General features: G+C 53.9%; 1 protein-coding gene across 2 annotated transcripts; it reads right to left on the minus strand.

Annotated features, from left to right (window-relative positions):
- On the minus strand, nucleotides 1–20,799 carry TBC1D22B (TBC1 domain family member 22B). 2 transcript variants are annotated; one of them, XM_075054920.1, is made up of 13 exons: nucleotides 20,536–20,794; nucleotides 15,878–15,934; nucleotides 14,606–14,919; nucleotides 13,509–13,688; nucleotides 12,938–13,008; nucleotides 12,378–12,506; nucleotides 11,860–11,925; nucleotides 10,844–10,958; nucleotides 3,674–3,780; nucleotides 3,249–3,324; nucleotides 2,800–2,927; nucleotides 2,461–2,556; nucleotides 4–1,960 (listed from the first exon to the last, which is right to left on the minus strand). In XM_075054920.1, the coding sequence occupies exons 1-13, from the start codon at nucleotides 20,589–20,591 to the stop codon at nucleotides 1,832–1,834; spliced, it is 1,524 nt and encodes a 507-aa protein (XP_074911021.1). In that variant the 5' UTR covers nucleotides 20,592–20,794; the 3' UTR covers nucleotides 4–1,831. The 2 variants fall into 2 exon arrangements, with proteins under 2 accessions (XP_074911022.1, XP_074911021.1); XM_075054921.1 differs by lacking the exon at nucleotides 13,509–13,688 and having other exon boundaries at nucleotides 1–1,960; nucleotides 20,536–20,799.
- Nucleotides 20,800–21,192: the final 393 nt, after the last annotated feature.

Raw genomic sequence — 21,192 nt, forward strand, 5'->3', positions numbered from 1 at the left:
CATCACATTAAACTAAGGACCACCAGGCCTGTCTCAGAGAAAACAACAAAAGGCACACACAAAAATAAAGTGAAAGTCCAAATGCCTGAGAAAAACAACTCCAGGTCAGGAAAGCAATTTTTTGAGACACTGTTTGGAGTTTTATTGGCAACAAGGCTCTGCCTTTCACATGCTTGGCGCCGGCCTCACGGCCCGCCGCCTTTTCCCACCAGGAACAGCAACGGAAAGCGGAGGGACCAGAAACCTCCACACCCTGTCGAGATAGCCTACATCACCCCACAGGAGCGCTAGGAGAAACCTGGGGTGGCCCGGATCCGTCCCCCCACGCCCTCCCGCATCCAGCCCTTGGCATGACGTGGACGGCGCCTGCCTGCGGGAAGAAAACGGCTCATTAAAACATTCACGATGGGTTTGACTTAAAAGCAGACGGCAACGAGGCCAGCCCGGTCCTTGCCGGCCCTGCGGAGGAAGTCCTGGGAGGACGTGTCCGCATGGCCGGGAAGTGCTGGGGGCAGCCAGTGCTGGATCCAGGATCGTTCCTCCCCGGAAAGTCCCGCCGGCGGCACCAGCACAGCTCTGCCCTGCAGCGCTCGGAGGGGCACATGCCAGCAGCCGACAAGCCCAGATACCCTGTTTCCTCAGCACGGCTCTCCCCTGCTTCCCACTGGGAGCTCCCATCTCCTTTAAACACCCAAATCCTCTTTGTAAGGGAAGCCTTGAGATACATATTTCTATCACACATCTTCCTGGCAGATCCAACACTGCAAAAACACGGTGGGGCAGAAATACCTGCAGCTCCGAACTGCCCCCCATCTCCGGAGGGGTCCAAAGCCCAATGACGCTGTACCCAGGTATCCTTCCCAGGCATGGAGAAGATGGGGAGAACAAGGGGTGCACATTATAAATATAAAATCATTATCTGCTACAAACAGAAGACGTATATTGTACATCTTTGACCCATATACACAAGAACACAATATACACAGAATGTCTTGGAGGAGCGGGGGCTTTGCAAAGGGGTTTCAGGAGATGCTGCTCCCCTACCAGCCCCCCTGCACCTCCCCCCTGTGCTGGAGGGGGCTGTACCGACAGCACATCGGTCACCAAAAGTCCCGTCAAGCTGGCGCGCATCATTCAAACTGCACATGGATGGAGTGGTCCCCCTGCTGCCATGCCCACCCCGCTGCCCTGGGGAAGAGGGAGGCGAAGAGGATGGAGAGAAGGAGAGAGGGCAGGCGTGAGGGGGTCTCTCACGAACCCACAAAGTGCTTGGGGTCTCCGGACCCTCGGAGCGAAGCTAGGCCCTGAGAGAAACTTCTTGCCCTGCTGCCCTCGGGGGGAAGGATTTTTCCGGCCAGGTGGGTCTCTGATAAGGCATTTTCATCTGGGAGTTGGAGCGGTGTCAGAAGAGAGAAGGGAGCAGCGCACGTGGCGGCAGGTTAACACGAGGCAGAGAAGCCAAGGTGGTCCCAGGCAGACAAGCCCAGGGTAGGGAGTGGAGAGGACAAGAGGGCTTTGTCCTCAGCTCAGTTTATCTGTAAAGCTGCCCGCCACGTCCTCCCCCAGCCCCTTCAAGGCTCTCTCCCTGGCTCAAGCCACCGGCACGGTGTGAAATACTGACGGTCGTTGGAGTGGCACATCCAGGCGCATGGAGTGGCAGACAGGCACACGTTAAGAGTTAAGACAAGAGTCGATGTGAGCTTTGTACAGCGAGGAGCAGTTCCCGGTCGGAGTGTCCGAGGACTTGGGACGACAAAAATGCCACAGTGATCAGATTGGGCCAGGACAGGGGTGTGAGCACGGGGGAGAGGAGGGAGTCGAGTCCTGGCACCTATCGGCGGTAATGATTGGGGGCATCTGCAAACATATACTTGAGTCTGTAGGCTTCAGCGAGCAGGAGTCCAATTTCTTCGTTACCCCAGTGTATTGTGGGCAGGTTTTGTAACAACATCAGAAGGCCCTGAAAGAGGGGAAGGTGCTTAGTTTGGGGTGGTTGAAGGCTCCAGAGCAGGCTTGGGGCTGGCACGACCAGAGGCAGCAGCATGCAGTAACTTTCGCTCACCACACTCACAAGTCTGAAAGGCTCAGAGACAGCATTAAGATGTGCTCGTGTCTAGATCCGAATCAGTGAAGCACCTCAGATGCCCCCAAATCCCTTGAGATGAAGGTTGCTACCATAGCGTTACAGCTGGACACCAGAAGGCAAACATGAAGGGACTTACCGTGATCAAAACTTGAGCCCAGGGAAGAGCTGGTATTTGATGCTTGAACCCTCCAACAGCTCAGTTCTCTGTCCTGAGTGCTGAAGCTCAGACATTACTTTTAGGCAAAGATCCTGAGACTGGATGATCTTGGAGCCAGCTTTGAGATGACTGTTGACTGTGTCCGTGCTGGGCTCCCACTCAGAGCAATTCCCTCCCCTCTAGCCCCAGGCAATTATCCCCAGCCCCAGGGACTTACTTGGAAGTCTTCCTCATCTAGGATCTCCTTCCGCCACTTGATCAAGAAGGCGGCACAGACGTACAGGTGGAAATGTGAGAATCCTTCTGGCTCTGACTGTGGACAGCAAAACTCTGGGTCAGCTCCTGCAGCTCAGCTGGAGCATGACTTCCCTGGACACAGATACCCTACAGGGCCACCCATCACCCAGCTGGCTATAAATGTCCCAGGGCCACACTGCTTTCCTTCCCTCATCTCCCCAGCTGCACTGTGCTGCCAGAAGACCTCCATCCCCTCATCTACAGGGAACTGGCCCTACAGTGACCAGCCAAGCAGGGAAGGCAGTGGGAGCCTGCGTACCTGGTAGGTATCCCAGAGGCGGATGGTGCAGCGAAGAGGCAGCTCCCTCATAAGCAGATTGTTCATCCAGCGAAAGGCAAACTGCAGGTATTCGACCTCGTACTTCCTAAAGTGATTATGTACCTGCTCTGAAACAGCACATTTCACTTACATACCCGGGGACCACAGTGCCCCAGCTCCCGCATGCGGCACTGCCCCCAATGCACCGGCTTTCACACACTTTCAGGCTGAGACCTTGCTCTCCTAAATGCCTCTACTACCTCACCCTGTGCTACCTGGCCAGAAAAACCCTGTCCCCAGGCAGTTTCTGGCTGACGCCACCCTGCCCTGCTTCCATACATGTTGTAGGCAAGTGTCTACCCTTGCCCTGAGAGTACGACTTGCAAAGGAGGCCTCCTGCTGTTGTGACAAAAGAGGCTCCAACCTGCTCCAATCTCCTTGTCACCTACCATCGATCCGGCTGACTAGCTCCTCCAGGGCTTTGACTTTCTTCTGGATCCCTGGCTGTGCAAAGGTGTAGTTATCCTGTGGGGAGAGGCCATAAGTCAGAAGCAGCAGCTCTAACAACAGCTAGAAACGACCAAATCCACATCCCCAGCTCCACAGGGAGCTGAGATCACCATGAGCCAAGGAGACATGGCTCTTGAGCACTAGGATCATCTGCCTGCTTATGAAGTCCCTAGTCAGGGCAGTGCCAGTTGGACAGCCGCAGCATCTTATTTCCCCAGGATTTTACCCATGGGTTCTGCTCAGTGAAGTAGCAAAATCTCCCAAATGCTGGGACAAACAGAGCGCTCATCCAAACACAGAGAGATGACTGCACTGTTACCCCAGCAAGGGGAGAGAAACCTCTGCAGCCCCAGAAGAGGCTCACCTGTATCCCATCCAGCAGCTTGCTCATGCACCAGAAGCTATCAGCTTCAATGCTCCGTAAAACATCCTGCGACAGGTTCGTCACGTCAAAGTTCTCCACGTCCTCCTCTGCAAAATAGAGAGGGAAGAGCATCAGGACGGGGGACACAAGGAGCCTCATGGGACACGAGGGGCTTTATCAAGCCAAGGCAGGGCAAGAGGCACTACAAGGCTCCCTGCATGACATGAGCAGGCCTGCCTGGCACAGAGCACATCATCCATGCACTGAGCTACTTCTCCAACCCAGGCGAAGGGCTGAAGGACCCGAAAGACTCAGTGGCCATGAGGTGAACCCAGCCCAGCTCCCCAGGGGACCGTGGGAGGGATCCCACAGAGCTGCCGTTGTTGTTGTCCCTCTGGGGCGAGGGCTGCACATGGACAAAGCTCCTGGCATATGGGACCCCTCTTGCTGGACCGCATCCCGCCTCGGTGACAGCAGGTCTCTGCCAGCTGGTGGTACCACAGGGAGAACCGGGAGAGGTGAATCCATCACTGCAACCAGAAACCAGGGAAGAAAATGCTGCTTTTGACCTTGGGTAGCACGAGGGAGCTGATCTCCCATTCCCTCTTTGGTAAAGATAAGATTCATCAGTGCCAGCCTAAGACCAAGTCACAACAGGGGCACCCAAAAAGTGGCTGCCAACTCTGAGGACCCATGAGGAAGAACTACCAAAGCCTCAGAAACCTCTACAGGAGAGGAGGACTCTCGGGCACAGTTGCAAGGACCCAAAAGCATGCAGACATCTTCCTGGAGAGCAAAAAGGCTCTGAGTTAAATCCAGTATGGAGCCTGACAGTGGGGGCTCACGGAAGAGGGACTGCTCAGCCTCATAGAGCTTCTCCTCCTCCTTGAGCCTGGCTGCCAGGAGAGCTCCAGCAAACAGAAGCAACCCCATGCACAGAAGAGCCTTGCTGCAGGGGAAGCAGAGATTTGTGCAAGCTTGTTTTTCAAACCCAGTGAACCAGGTGCCTGAGAGCACGAGGGTTAGTAGCAGCTCTGTCCCCAAAGGGTACTCACAGAGTGCAAAAGGTTGCCCTTGCCTTTAAATAGGCTTATGAACCCCCTGGAAGGGCAAGGGAGAGATCAGATGTCTCAAGGGTGGGACAGCGGTGATGCTGGCTGAGTTTGGAGCAGAGATCACCTGCTCCAGGCCAAGCTCACCTTAACCTGGAGGCTGTGGAGGGCAACAGGCAAGGGAAGGCAGTGGAAGTTAGGAAGGAAACAGTCAGGAGACACTTGTCTGGCCCTCCTGGCTTGGCCGATGCAGCAGCTCCCTCCCTTCCTCCTCAGGAGGAGAGCGGCTGTCACGCTGCTGACGGAGACCTCGGAGGGAGCTGTCATGCCGCTAAATCGGATCAACAGATGCCAGGGCTGAACTGGCCTATTTCCAAACCCAGAGGCTCAGAAATCCAAACAAGCATCTTTGATCTTGCTTGTAAAGGAGCAAGAGGGAGAAGATGGGTCTCAGGGCTGGAGCCGGGCCACCTTCTTGGCTCAGATACACCGCAGGGCAGCTGTCGCAGGCTGGCAGCGCTGTGAAAACTGACACTAACAGATCCTGCCCGCAGGAGGATGGGAAGTGCAGAGCCAGCAACTCCAGTGCTGCTCCCACCTCTGCCCCTCCTCTGGGGCAGAGCTCAGCTCTGGAGCAAACTGCCACAGGGAGCTTTAGGGACAAGCAAGGGCTTAAACCTGCGTTAATCTGGCAATCTTGTACTGCAGAAAGAGCAACAAAGCTGTGTTTCAGTTGCAGGTCATCATGCAAAACTACCACTCTTTTGCTGGCTTCTCCACAGCCACTCTCAAACAGGTAATGAGAAAGGCAGGCAAAATCTGTTTAACACCCATCTCCTTCCCTAGATAAATTCCCCCACAGAGTAAGGAGGATGGACAGGAGAAGGAGCAGGACAGGGCCACATGCATACAGTCAGGTTGGACTGGTGGGAGAGGCAGGCTCAGCCACACAGGAATGAGCCTTGTGCAGCAGACCTCCCCGTGCAGCTCCACGCGTAAGGACTGAGATGGAGAAGGGGATGTGGTGACCTGCCCATGTGATGGGGAACACCCTGCTGCTTGCACCAGTATGGGGACAAGAGGAGCAACCCTGCCAGCACCCTAGTGTCAAAGCAAAACAGCGGTAGGAGATCCCCAGCATGAGCCAACACACGTTGCAAGAAGCTTTGAAAAAAAACCCGGGTCTCTGGAGTGTGTGGCTCAGCACAAACATCTGCTCAGCAGCATCATTAAAGAGGCCCCGTGGAAAGGAGTGAGATACTCAACATATGGCTCCGACAGGGACTGAAAAGGAGCCAGCGGCACAGTGATAGCTGCCTGCAGCTGGGCTAGAGGCAGCCAGGACACTGCTGCCAGTGTCACAGGGTGCCCAAGGGCAGCTGGGGCTTGAGGAAAGCAAAGTTCCTGTGAGTGACATTTCAACAGGGCTCAGGGCTGACACAGGAGAAGGGGCATCACAGTCCCACTTGAACCCCCGCCCCAAATGCCTGCCATGGAGCAGATCAGAGGAGCCAGGGCTCCAGCCTCCCACATCCCTGCTTTCCATAGGGAAGCTTTAATGTCTCCCCATATTCTGGCAGCTGGGGCTCAGTGCAGGACTAAATGCCTGGAGAACAGTTAAACCCAGTCTCAGCTCACAGCTCTGCACAGTAATGGGCAAGTCTGCACTGCATGCAGTGAGTGACAGGTCCAGGGCAAAAACAGAGTTCAGAACAAGCTGGGTCAGTCACAGTGTGACTAGTAACACCCAGGTACAAGGCTCCCCTTCTCTTCACCCAAGCTTCATTTCTGCTCCTGCTTACAGGGAAACAGAGTCTTAATTTAACCGTAATTAGGATTTAGTAACAAAGCCAGTTAGGAGTGAGCAAGATCAATACTTTCCATGGCACTGCTCCCCTCTAGAGGCTTGGTGAAATGCCAAACAGGTCCCAAAGCTGGTACAATCCCTTATGCAAGGCCTTGAATAAAGGATGGAAGTGGTGTCATATGTTGAGATGGGCAGAGAGCACTGGGAGAGGGTGCAGGGGCCAGCACTGACACTACCTCATTTCTGAGCTCTGTCACTACCATTTTAAATGCAAACGCAAGCCACAAGAACTGGGATTGACTCAGTGCAGCAGGAGGGGCTGCGGGACCTGAGATGGGAGGCAGTTTTAGCAGGACGAACAGCTCAGCATCCCTGTGCTTGGCAGGCCCTCTCCGATCACCTGGAAAAAGGGGCACGTGGTTTCCTCCGGCAGGTGCTGAGGTGTCATCCCTGCCCCAAGTCCACAGATGCCACACTGCCTCTCCCCATCCTCACCGCTCAAGCTCTGCATCCCCAGCGGTACTGGCAGCCTGCGCCCATCCTAACCAGAGGGCAGCAACAGCAGGCTCAGCTGCTCCTGCAGCCTCAACACCTCCCTCGAGCTCTTCCTCACAGCGGCACCAGCTGAAAACAAGCAGTGCTCAGCAATCTGCAGCAGAAGCCATTGATCAGCTGGGAGGAGGAATAGCTCCAGCTATGGAGCTGGCAGTGGCAGGGGCCCAAAGTGCCCATGCTTGCTGCCAAGTAGCCGAGGCAGCCATGTATGTGCAGGAGGCAGGTAGAGCATCACAGGAGAAGGTGAGCCAGCTTGCCACGCTAGGGTAAACGGGAAAACTCAGCAGTTAAATCTATCCCATATGCCAAAAGCTCACAGCAGCCTGCACAGCACCTAGAAGAAGCATGAGTTTTGCATTCAGACTGGGTGCAAGTACAGGAAAAGCAACGGGTCCTGACTAGCACTGGAAAAGGGGGCAAGGGAGTTCACATACAGTGATGGGAAGCTCTGGGGAAGAGCTGCTTCTCCCTGCTTCAGCCTAGGTGGTATTTTCTGAAGCTGGTCAAAGGGGCACACATGCTGGATTCAAGGCATTGCTCAGAAAAAAGAGGGAAGCAACATCAACGGGACCCTTTCAGTCAGGCTAGGGAGATGCAGGTTAATAACGGGCTCATCCAGTTCCCAGAGCATCCCAGGGCAGCTAGAAGAAATAGCTTCCCACAAATGTTTTTCACTCACTGGTCTGTTTACCTCCTTCAGGACTCAGAGAGGCATACACCCTTCCTTCCCATATCTTCTATGGTGACGATGGAAAGGCATCAAGTCAAAGACACAGCAGTATGGCCAGCCAAACTGCTCTAACTACTACCCCAAGCAAGCTGTGTTTAATCCTTTTGCACACAAGAGCCTGCGAGTTTGCTGGGTTACTGCTGACTGTTGGTTCATTGCTCGCATCCATTTCAATGGAAGGAAACTGCTGAATTGTTCCCTGAATGTGCTTGATAAGCTACAGACCATCCCCTATGCAAACCACCCACCTTTTCCTCATGGACATGTTCTAGCCTTTGGTGGGACGCCAATCAAGCCCTCTGAAGGATGTTTTAGGCCTTGTTCTATTAACTGATATATAACGGAGGCACTACCACCCAGACACATTAATCAGCTGATAAGCCCCAAGGAGAGGTTTTTAACTGATCTGTAGAAAAGTTGATTGGTTGTCTGCAAATGCAATGCCTGCTCAAAGCATGGGATGATGCGTTAGGAGTCTACAATGAACTTGGAGATGGGGACCAGCCCATTATCAGTGGTGAGACTGCTTTATGAGAAGCCACTAGATTGAACAGTAGAAGACCAGGGTGTCAGCCTGGCCTTGTGCTGAACAGCTAACCAAAGTCAACAGCTTGTGAACTCCCACCTCCGCCTGTCAGTTCTGAATCACACATGCACACCACGGTCCCTGGAGAGCTGTGATGGTCCTGCCGAGTCAGCTACTGCGGGAGGCAGCCCTTCAAAGGCTCTAACACAAACAGCTCAGGGAAGACAGTGGGCATCTAAGCAGATGAGCCAGCCGGCAGCACAGTGGGTCCCTTCTAGCATCTTGCAGTCAACAAAACACCTGCTCTGAAAGGAGAGTAGGGGCAGCAAACCCAAGAGGTTTGAGTATGGAGCCAGGGCTGGTGCCGACTTCCCAGAGCCAGCTTTAAACGAAAAGCAAGGGAAAATTTTCCAGGCCAGTTGTACACACACCTTTGAATGTGGAAGTACCCTCAGATGACACACAGGTGTATGAGCCCTCAGTGGCTCTGTGGGCAGGGGTTGCCTGAGCCACACAGATCGTCCCCCTTCCCAAGGGGGATACAGCTTGAAGAATACAAGCAGAATTTCCTTTGAACAAAAGACTTCCCACAGAAAGGTGAGTTGTCCCTTCACACATGCTGCACAAGGATTACCAAACTGTGCAAGGCCTCTTTTGGCTCTCCTGCTGCAAGAACGCAGGTACAGTGCAGACTTGGCTGATCCAGGGATCCTGAGGATTAGTGATCCCACAAAGAGAGCCTCTAGACCTGCCCTGCCCAGCACCAGCTCTTCAGCGGCCTGTCAGTAAAGGCAGCTGTAGAGAATAGCCAATGCTCCAAACCAGCGACTTAAATCCTGCTGCAAAAGGGTTTACGCCACCATGAGCACTGCCAGGTCTTTCCCGCCTACATTCAAGGCAATTACTGATTTTGTCCTTAAACTCTCACTGCTACACAGGCAGACCAGAGAGCAGGTAGCCACTGAGACTGCTTGTGACCTAAAGGCTGGCTTTCAATCCCAAGCTCTGGGGACAAGAGGGATGCATGATGTTGCCAGGCCAAATTCAACTCAATGGGTCTCATGCAGAGGAGTGTTTTCCTCCAACACAGGTTTCAGAGACAGCTGGAATCAGGAAGGCCACATTCAGAGAGGAAGCTTCAGTCAGGGGTGAAAACAGCCCTGGAATATGGCAAGAAGCATGACCCTGGCAAGAGATGGACAGGTCTGATGCAGCATGAACTCTGCAGCCACATGCAGAGAGAGTTGAGCCCTGACACCCAACACAGCGCAGGACTGCAAGAAGACATACCAGCTACCTGCAGGCAGCTCTGATGCTTCAGACCAGCTCCCTTCTTGCACAGATAACTCACTGTGCACAGCTCTACTTCTAAGCCAATAAAACAATCCTGGACAACCAGCCTCTGCCAAGACTAAGTGCCATCAATGCCGCTCACGCAATAAGGCACAGGAAAAGCCACTCAAAGGGAACCTGCTAAGACCTGACAGGGTCTTGACCTCCCAGGAATGGGAATTCACTCCAGCTGGTAGCAGTGCCACATTTTGTGCCTTCTTCAGGCTGTGAGGAGCAACAGCACTTCTAGGGATCAATCCTGACCACACCAGCTACCACAGTGGAAACTGAGGTGGATTACCTCTTCACAACAACCTCAGAAGAGGCAGATCAGTACTAGTTTACAAAGCCTTTGCTAGATAGTGGAAGGCTTCCACTGACTCAATAAGCTTTGGATCAGACCTTAAAAATATTTGTTCGACAGGATTTCTCTGTCACTAATACAGCCTTACAAATTCCCTTCTCCTTCTATTTACAGTGAAAACGAAGAGCCTTTAGGCATAGGGATTACAGCATCCCAGCATTAATGTCAACCCCAAAACACAGCTAGAGCTGTAGAAAGAATAAAAATGCTATGGGTGGAAATTACTTGATCTCCGGCTAAAAGCAACTGGCTGATAAGCAAGCCAAAAGCAGCAGGGAGAAGTCAATTTGCTTTCTGAAACTCTCAGCTTGAGAAACACACCTGTACTAGCAGCACAGGACACGAATCTTTATTTAAATAGTTTGTTTTACATTCTCAGCAGGGTCTCTTTATACTTCACTCATTCCTCCTAGAGCAACAACTAGCTCCAAGCCCAAGCTTTGAGAGCAAGACTCTCCCCTCCCCCAACTCTGTATATCAGAGGTTTCCCTAAACTCCTTCAGCTCCTAAAAGACCCCATTCTCCTCCAAGCTGTAAGGATGTTAAGTACATTCAAATGCAAATCCTCCCTTAGCACTTCAACTTCTGTGGAGCTCAGCAAGGTTATGAAACTGAAGTCGATTCAACCAGGCAGCAAAGATACAGTAAGAGGTCAAGATGCATCTCCAGCCTGGCAGAGGCGCTGAAGGAAGAACGCATCATCCCCTCCAGCAAGGCAAGCTTTTCTGATGCTAGCACTTCACACCATTTCAAACACCGTGGTCGAGAGGCAGCACCGTGCGTCAAACAGCAAATGTCACTTACCAACATACTCAGAGAGGAACACAACAAAGAATGGAGTGACCAGGTCATTGATTCCCTGTACATAGCCGCTGGCTGGGTGTCGAATGGCCCAGATAAACAGGATTCTTTCAAAGATCTAGGGAAGAATGAGGGAAAGCAGGTACTTGCATTAGCCGTGCACAAAGGAAAGGCAGAAAAGCATAACTGCTAATCTCAGGGAGCAGAGATCATGCGCTGACAGCAATATGGGTAAGATAAGAAGCATGCAAGTCCTAGGAGAGACTCCTGTATGATCCACAGATCCCACACACAGGCCAGCCCCCACTTCACAGAACAAGGCAGCCCAGGCTCCTCATCAAAGCCTCCACTTGAAGAAATGCAGATCCAACTTTTTAAGATCGAGGTAGCTTAAGACCCTTCCACCACAGAGCAGCACGCCTTGCTGAACATCACGTGGAAAGCTAAGGCTACTTACTTTCTGTTATCAGCACAGTACTCCCAGCAAAACATCACAGATCGGGATAGTTCCCAACAGGTTAGACTTCCCCCAACAACCAAGGTGCTATTTCCGGAATGCCCCAGCCCCAGGACACCACACTCTGACGTACCACATACACACGCTGAGCTTGTTTCTGAGGAGGACAGATACCCACACCTCCTGGGCACCTCTCAAACCCATCCCTGCCCAGGTTTCTCACACACTGCTTCACACAAAAGAGGTTTCATAGCAAAACAGAACTGATCTCCTGTTCTGGTTCAAATGCCTTGAATTTGTCTCAAAACAAAAGCTTGAGGTCTTTTACCAACTCTTGGCTACATCTCGCCACAAAAGAGCTGATCTCATAACCCTGAGCTCCAAGTCTGATGTCTTTCAGAAACACGGGACAAGACCAAACAGTTTCAGCAGGTATTTGCATCAGGAGCTGTCAGCCAGGTAAATTTCCCCACAAAGCTAACTCACTAGTGGCAGTGCTAGTCTAACTCCACACACACATGTCCCACGGCAAATGTGGGGCAGGAGCTGCACTCCCCCTTACCTCCTGGACAAGCGGCTGCTGGAAGAGGGGAATGAGTGGGTTGGTCCTTGGAATGTCAATGTGTATCTGGAAGAGAAGGTGGGTTACACACACCAGCTGTGCTTTCTGGGGGCACAATAACTCATCACAGGCTAACAGAGGACGATCCACCCCTCAGTGTCCCCCCAAGCGAGAGGTGCACTGGCTGACAAGCACAGCAAGGGCTACACATGACAGCTGCACTGAGAAAATCACCTACAGTTTTATCTCCAGTCTCTGCTGCTCAGGCATGGGCAGGTGGCCAGAGCTGGGAAAGAGTTGGGGTCTGAAATCTAGTTATTAGATCAATTTAGGGAAGGTGTAAACTAATACCTGTAAGAAGATGAACAGAAACATGGTGCCCTGCTCCCAAGGAGAAGGAAGCTACAGCTACAGGAAGTCTTAGCATGACCCCAACCACATGGACAAGCAGCAGCAAGAGGGAGGAAAGGTATATATAACCAAGGCAGAAAGCCAGGCAACAGGCAGAGGGCTTGTACCTGTCGGTAGGTGTCTTGATGGTGTTCCTCATTGCGGGAATCGTAATACTGCTGGATGAAGCCGAAGTACTCCTCCCGCTTGCGCTGCAAAGTCAGTTTTCGCCGCTCCATGTTTGCGGGGAGATAACCCTGCAGCAGGAAAACCCGTGTCAGGGCAGACCCTCTTCCCTCACCACAAACCATCCCCTGAAATCCTACCAGTCAGCTGTGCACCTGGAATGATCAGGCACAGAGACTCAGGAGCTGGGGAAAGAGCTTTCATGGGATTTGGCTTTCCCAGCCCCTGATGCCTTTACTGATCTTGGAGCAACCCAGCTTCATGGGATTCAGTTTCCCAAAACAGTGACACACACATTCCCAGCACCAGTCTGGGCTTTGTGCTCAAAGAGAATGTAGCAATTACACTCCCTGACCAAAAAAAACCCTACAGCTCACCCGTACGCTGGGCACAGATACAACATGAGCAAACCTGGTTATGAGACACATGAAGGTCTAGGAGCACACGTCCCTGTCTCAGCACATTCCCCCCACACTCCTGCGTCACAGCTGCAAGTACTCACTGAGAGGAGACGCCACGTCACAGGCCGGACCTCTCTGGGCACACCAGGCCAGCTGCATTTCCTCAGCTCATCTGCAAACGGACAGTGGTGGCAATGGATTAGATCCTAGGCACGTCCAGGCACCACTACACCTAGAAGGAGAGGAAAGCCCAGTCTGCTCCTGCAGGCTCTGGAGACACTGAGCCTCCAGGAAGGCTCCACATTAGCAATGACTGGGGATGCGGGTCTGCAGCAAGGGCAGTAGAGATGATTTCAGCTTAGCTTGGGCACAGAACTGGTGGCTGCAGGGGCCCCAGTGTGCTGGAACGTCAGTTCTCATGCAGAGCCTAACAGCCCCCAGTGATCACAACCATCATTTGTCAGATGGAGAAAGACTGGGAACAGACAGGGAGCTGGTGGAGGACATTACCATCTGCCAGCAGAGCAGTTTGTGCAACCATCTCACCTGGTGCAACTGCAGGCAGTCATTTTCTCCACCCTGGAGCAGATCCAATTACAACCTGAAGCAGGCAGCAGGCCCCCTTTGCCTTCCCCTTCCCACTCACAGGCACCCCCATTTTGCCACACTCACCCAGGTCTGTGTTGTGGCTGGAAAGGAGCTGCCGAAACTTCTCCAGGCGGGTTTTCTCCCTCACCGTCATGGGGGGAGCGCCCGAAGCATTTTGGTCAGAGATTCGGGCAACAAGTGGAATGACGGGCCGAAGGGGAAGGGACTGCTGCTTCTGAAGCGGGGTCCGCACACAGGCCTCCTCTGCAAGGAGCAGATGCTGCAGTGAGGTGGGGAAGGAGATCGTGTCTCTCCAACCCTACCTCGCTCCTCTGACCACTGTCAGAGACCTGCCACTGCAGATTTCATCCCTCTCTTCCCAGCCCCAGCAAACAGAGCACCACTAGCCCACTCTGATGGATCAGCTGTTGTGGCTCTTCCATCATTTCCCTCCCCTTTCTCCTTCCCTTCCTTCCTCCTGCATCCAGACACCTGGCTGCGAGTGGATCAGACTTCCCTCTTCACATGCGAAGCCATGGGCAGAAGGACACACAGGAGATGAATCAAAAGAAGCTGTGGGAATCCCAGACCTGACCTTCAGATCTCCTCTGCTCACCTCTTATCTAAATAGTGATCAAGCTAATTGCTAGCACAGAGAGAGGAGGTCATGGGCTGCCAATGCCACCTGCTGGCAGCAGGGACCTGCTGGGTTACTTTCACAGCACAGGCAGCCGTCTGCCTGTGACAAGACAGAGTGAGCCGGGGCTGATGCTGCCCAGTTCCCTGCCCAAGCTGTACTGACCTGGGCTCTACAGGGCCTCATCCAGACCTTTACTAAGAGCAGCACACTGGGGCACAAAGGAAGCAGAAGGTGAGCAAGCCCAAGCAAGAACTTAACAGACCTCCAAAATCCCTTAGGACCCAGAACACGGGATCCTCTGGGACAGACGTGCCTGTATACAGGATATTGAGCAGCAAAGGACACTGAAGCATTAAGGCCAGGACTCCAAAAATGGCTCCTTGGAGCATAGGATACTACAAGGAGGCAAAAGCCTCTGTTGAGCTTACAGGCTGTGTCACAGCCTCTCACCCATAACATGTGAGTAGCAGCAAGTGGCTGAGTTCAGCAGTCAAGCAGGAGAGCACCAGAGCAGGAGGCTGCTCATGAAAACAGCTCTTACCAGATGTCCTGGACAGCTGGGCCTCACTACTGGACTTGATGACCTTGCAGTTGGTGGGCATGTCACTGAGAGTGGACTGGGCCCGCTCAGGTTTTGCCCGCAGCTTGCTGTGGTTCTCCAGAACCTGGGCAGCCGTGGCCTTGGCCACTTTAGAGTTCAGAGTTTGCAAAGAAGAAGAGGAAGAAGAGAAGTCCTCATCTTCGTCATCACCGATGTCCCAGGCATCACTGGTGTTGCGGGCAAACTCATGAAAGCTGGAGGCCTTCTTGCTTTTCATAGGCAGTGCGTTGGTCTTGGAGCGGTCCTTGATGAAGCTGGGAGCCAGAGAGAAACAGTATCAAAGCAATGCTGTCAGACGAGTCCATTTTCTTTCCTTCCTTATGTCCTCACTCCAATCAGCCAGTCCCTTTTTCCAGTTTCCCTGTTCCTCCTCCCAAACCCAAGGAACGTTGTAAAGTCTCTCCGGGCTGCTCCTGCCAGGAGGCAGAGCCTGAGCTGGTGTGATGGCAGGGCACAGAGGCCACAGCGCCAGCAGACAGCTGGAGAGGCGCCAGACTTCCCAGCTCAGAAGGGCAAAGGGGAGAGACATACAATTCCTCCAGGTCTACCTCCCCCCACCCTAGAGGAAACTGGTAGATAACACCCAAAAAAAGTCTTGTGACCTGGGAGAGGCATGTCAGAGGTTGGATGGAGCCAGTCTGCACTTGTGGACACCCCTGATACAGCTGCAATGGCTCCCAGCAGACAGACCAGCCTGGTTCTTTTCTCAGGCACAGGAGGAGCTTTTGCATTTACCCTTAAGCTACAGGAGTCAAAGTCCACCACCTGAAGTGTCACAGACAAGGGGGAACCTTCACCGCTACGCAGCACGAGATAGAGACAAGGAGGCAGTTCAGCTCAGCTCTGCCTTTTCCTGCTGGGAAGGGTGCTGCAATTCTGCAGTGTCGCAGCTGCTGGGCAGCTTTACTTCCCCTTCCCTTAATTCTTCTGTCTCCGAAGGGGAGCAGAGGGCTCAGACACCATTGCTAAAAAATATGCCTGTCCCCTCTGATGTGTCTGGTACAGTATGGATTTCTGGCTGTAAAGGGTGCCAGCAAATAAGCTTTCCCTGCAAGCTTTTGCAGAGCTCAAGACAGCACCGCATGCCACTGCTGCCCTTCTCCACTGGAACATCACAGTGCCAGAGGATGCTGGAGACCTCCACCTACTGCAGGACTGAGCCAAAAACCTGCAAAGCCTTGCAGCCTGCATCTCCAGAAGATAAACACTTACTTTTTGGTGAGCCGGGGATCCAGCGGAGGATGCTGTGCGCCATAGACAGGTTGAATGCTGCAGGAAGAGGATAGGAAAAAAAAAGACAATGCAAAAACCCACAGAGCACCCAGGAATAATCTCCTTAGCCTAGACTGGGGTCACACTTCTTGCCTGCTGTCGGAAGCTGAATAGAGACCAAAACCAACTTCAATAACCTTCTGTCTTCAAAGCCTTAGATCCAAAGCACCACATTCAGCTGAAGATTTGCTCTTTGCACCAGCAAACAGAAGCCTTGTTTAAACTCTTAGGCTTTCTACAGTCTGAGCTGGGATTTGAGATCTGCTCTTCCCTGCACCACCGATTCACTCTGAGTGACCATGTCTCTCAGTCTCCCTGCCTTACACACTGACGTTCAGTCTCTTTTCCATCAAGGGGATTTCCAGGTTTGGAAATTCACACTTCCAAGCCCTGCGGGACAGGGAAGCCAGCAACACTGGGGCTCCTCCACAACACACCTGAGGGTTTGAACCCCATGCTGGCTCTCAGGCTCGTAGCCAATGCTACAGCGAAGCAGCCTCTGGTATGGTACACAGTTTGACTCAGGTCCAAATCCCAGCTTAATCAACTACTTCCTATGTGGCCTGAAATGAGTCACCACATCTCAGTCCCTCAGCTCCCCTCCCTGTGGAGCGGGACTAGTGGGACAGGGAGCCTGAGAGCTGCAGGCACTACATGGGGAGCATCACCTCGGGAGGAACTGCTAGACAAGTGCTCCTCACTAGTTTTACAGGCTCTGGACACGAGACAGGGATCCTAAGTTATTACCTCCATTTGGGTAACTATTCACAGCCACCCCACCCTGAAAAACCATCTCTGGAAAACAAGTCCTCCCCATCCCCTGGTACACAGCATGGTCCTGCATCCCATGGTGGAGACAAGGGCCCATTCAGAGCTGGCACACTAGGGACAGGCTCCTCTTGGGTCAACAGAGCTGGCCTGGTTTCCAGGAGCTGCAGATGGTGCCCGGCAGTAAAACGAGCAGAGCCCAGCTGTGTAGGAGGGGACAGCAGCCTGGCACAGCTAGGAAGTGCACTGGGAACCAGTTGATGCTGGGGAAGCGGCAGCAACAGGCCCAGCTGGCAGGGTAGAGATGCAGAGATCCAGGGCAGAGGCTGGAAACAACCACAGCACAGAGAGATCCTGGTGGTGAAGCCCGGCGAGGGGTGGACTCGCCGCTGCAGGGGCTGTCCCTCGTGGCTGGAAGCGCTGAAAAGGCTCACTGTGTTTACCCACCAGCGATCAAGCCTAGGAAAGAGTTTGCTGACTAATTAGCATCTAGGAATCAGGACAGCTATTAAGCAGAGGCACCCCCGTGGGTGGGCATAGCAAGCAGATTAACAGGAGTAAGAAAAACAGCCCCTCCAGATCAGCGTTGCTTCCCAATGACTCATGGCAGCTCCTTGCAGAAAAGGAGCCAGCAGAGCCTCTCCAATACCCAGCACCAAGCTCACACCATCTCGTGACAGCAGTCGCAACGCTGTTCCTCTCTGTGCAGGGATCCACGCGCTGCTGACGGGTGACCGCTTTGATTCATGAGGGAAGGCCTGAACTTCACAAGCCAAACGAATGATGTGTGTTAGAGATAGAGGAGGGGATGTGGCAGCCAGCTCTGGGTGAGGAAACCCTTCCCTGGGGCTCTGAAGCAATCGGCTGATGCCTTCACTGGCTAACGGCTGCTACAGCGGCAGAGGGTCCCACCTCCCAAGCAGCTCTTCTTAAGGAATTTGAACCCAGGCTCCCCCAAACAAAGCAACCCGAGCTGATCTATTTGCACAGCCCATCAGCCTGTGCTCCCACACAAGCGGCTGAAGATGACAGTCTCATTTCCAGCAGGCTACAAAGGCAGGGCTGAACACCACCATCCTGCATCAGTGACCTCCAACTGCTGCATGGAGCGGGTTCACCCCATGTTTGTCCCATCTTTGCTGATTCTCTGCCCTATCCACCCATGCAGAGGGTGTAACAGGCTGGACAGGAAGAGTGCAAATGCCATGAGGTGTGCAACAGGTGATTTCTAAGATACACGAGCACATGCACAACTACCAGATGGCAAGTTTGTGCCACTCTCGATGTCTGATCCCCCTCCTTTAGCTCACGCCCTTGTAGCTGACTCCCAGCAGATACTACAGCTCCACGCAAAGGTGCATTACCACACCCTACTTTTACAGCTGAGAAAATTGAGGGAAGGGAGTGATACCACCAAATGATGCTTAGTAACTTTACTTACTCTTGCCTGATTTTCCCTGATACTGCTTGGCTAGATGAATCTGCTGTCTCCAAGCTGTCCTCACCTGACTTTTGCACGGACAGAAAGCTCAGGGCAGGTACTACCTCTCAGCAAACACACCACTGAGACAGGAACCAAGATCTAAGCTGACACTGTGCTCCCAAACTGACTGGACAAGTCCCCTATCCTGTCTCCTTTTAAGCTCGTTGGGACCGGCATTTCTTTTTACCCTGTGTTCAGTGTCTGGTACAACAGCTGTAGTATCTGTGTTACACCACTCACGAGGAGATCATCGCAGAGTGTGGGTTTTTGACACTGCAGCAGAAAGCATACCCATGAAACCTCAGTGCCACTTCGGACACAGAATATATCTATTCCTAGCAGATTCTGCTTCTCTCCTTTTAAAACAGCATTTAAATACCCCCCACTAGAACCTGACTGCCCATCTCTCTATAGAGCAGGAAATAAACAACCCATCACACAGGATAACACACTAGAGCAACCTGCCAACGCATCCCCAGAAAATTACTGGGGCGAGAATTCCCAATGCAAAAACCACAGGGCAGTATTGGAAACACGAAAAAACATTTACTCGTTCTGCCACCATAGATCTACAGGGAAAAAACACCAACTAAAAGCTAATAAAACTCGGTGACCAAATGCACAAAGTGTCACAGAAAAGGAAGCTAACAGTCTCCAAATCTTTACAAAGCCTCCCTCTGCTAGCTTGTCAGGGCTGAGAAAGGAGAGCGCCAAGAATCTGTACAGCAAGACCTCTCAAAGCTCAGACAAAAATGCAGAAAGGGAGTTTCACATCTAGCGACCATGGATGCAGCACATCCCCCCTCCACCTTTCATGGTTGTGTTGCCCAAGACCTGTCAGTAACTCCCTACAAAGGACCAGCGCGCAGGGTATTTAGAGGTGGTAACGAGGCTCCTGGACAGCAGGATATTTGCCAAGCAGCCAGTTAGGAGCAGGGGAGAACTTTGCCAAAAACTTGACGTTGGAGTGTATTGTCTAGGCAGGACCAGCTGCCTACCAGACCGGTTCACCTGGTTTGAGCTTTCCAAGCCAAAGCTCGAAGTCACCCCACTGCAGAAGCGAGATGCTAAGACCACCAGCTAGAAGCACGGCTGTGACCTCTGGGTGAGGGATGGGAGCAATCAGGAGACAAAATAACCCAGGGAGAACACAGCATTTTCTGCCCCCATGAGCAGAAGAGGAGGAACGTGTTGTGCTTGTTGCTTTCCCTTTGCTTGCCACAGACCTGTATTGTCCCACCAACCTGAGGGAGCCGGCACAGCGACAAAGAACCAAGTGAAAGCACATTAGAAAGAGAGATTTAACTGGCCTAGCAGGATTTAAAGCCAACTAAGCATTTCAGACTGCGTCCGCACACGAAGCGGGGAAGGGCACGGTTCAGATAAGGCAAATGAGAGCAAACGTGAGGAGCACCAGATGGGAACAGCACTTGTGAAAGCCTCCCCAGAGAGGTGGGTGCCCTCTCCCCAAGGGAGCCTTGTAAGGAGCATCTCCTTCATCACCACCAGCCTCTTCTTCCTATACACCACTTGAATCAGGCATTTCACTTGTTTCACCCATCCCTGGGTGAGTGTGGGTGCCTCAACAGGAATTGGGACATCACGGCCGGAGGAAGCAAAGCTGGAGAGGTGCACACAGAGAGCCCCCCTCAGTCCCTCGTATTGAGTAGAGGTGGACCAGGAGTGACTTCCCACACAGGAGAGCATAACAGGGGGGCACGTGCGTTGGCAGGGGCACTTGTTTGGGACGGAGTTGCTGCCACCCAAGGCGACACCTCTAAGGGCTTCGGGAAGGGATAACGTTTCTTCAGCATCTCTGGAAAGGAGAATGGTACAGCCCTGGCTCTGAGGCCAGCCCAGGGGGGCCTTCAAGGCCCTGCCCCCCTCCACCCTGCTTCCCATGGGGCAGAGGGTGCACACAGGGTCCCCCCAGCCCCCATACGGCCTTGCGCTGTCCTACAGATGAGGGGGCAATCGTGGCGCTGCCCTTGTCCCTCGCACAGAGAGAACTTCCTCCAGCAAAACTCCCCTGCCCCACAGCCTGGGGTGCCCCTGGCATCCCCCCTATTGCAGGGGGCGACCCCGGGGCCCCCAACCAGCTCCGCTGCCCTAGAGCTGGAGTAAATACCGCCGGTATCCCCCCCGCCCACCCTTGCAGGGGGGTACCCCGGGGCCCCCAGCCCCATAACCAGGGTGGGTGCCGCCGACAGCCCCTTCCCAAAGCAGAGGGGCTGCTCCAGCTCCCCTACCCAACGCTCCCCCAGCTGGGGAAGGGGGCTGCGGCGCTTGCACTCCTTCCCTGGCGGACCGGGGGGACCGGTACCGGCCGGGCCGGGCCCGCGCTCACCTGCCCGGCAGCTTGGCGCTCCGCTTCCAGAACTGCCTGCCGCTCTCGGCCGCCATGGCGGAGGGGAAAGGAGGGGCGGGCCCGGCCGGCCAGCCAGCGAGCGAGCGAGCCCACCGGCCGGCCGGCCCCGCGGCGCGGCGGCGGAACGCGGAGGAAGGCGGCGACCCCCCGCAGGCCGCCTCACCGCCGCCCGCCCGCAGCCCTCGGCGGCGCCATCTTGGTTCCGGGCGGGGAGAGGGCCGCCATTGGTCGCTTCGGGCAAGGCGTTGCGGATGGGCCAATCGCGAGCGGGAGGGGGGAGTGACGTTGTGAAGGGGCGGGGTCTAGCGGGCTGGAGGAGGGGCTGTGTGAGGCGGGAGAGACCATTGGGGGGGGAGGGAATAAATCATCCCGCCCCGGGCGGAGGGAGGGTGGAGCAAACCACTAGCATTGAGGGGCATGGAGTGGGGCGCGAAAGCGGCGCCGAGGCGGCGGTGCCTGCGTGGGCCGGGGGACAGGGAGGACCCTGAAATGGGGAGGGCGGGTAGAGTTAAACACCGCCCTGGGGAAGGGGAGAGACCATTCACGCTGCGGGGGTGGGGGGAAACACGCCCAGCAAGCACCTGGGCGAAACCATCGGGAGAGGGCGGGAGGGAATCACCCACAGGGCCGCGAGGG

This window comes from Buteo buteo, chromosome 23, assembly GCF_964188355.1.
Source record: "Buteo buteo chromosome 23, bButBut1.hap1.1, whole genome shotgun sequence".
Taxonomy (NCBI): domain Eukaryota; kingdom Metazoa; phylum Chordata; class Aves; order Accipitriformes; family Accipitridae; genus Buteo; species Buteo buteo.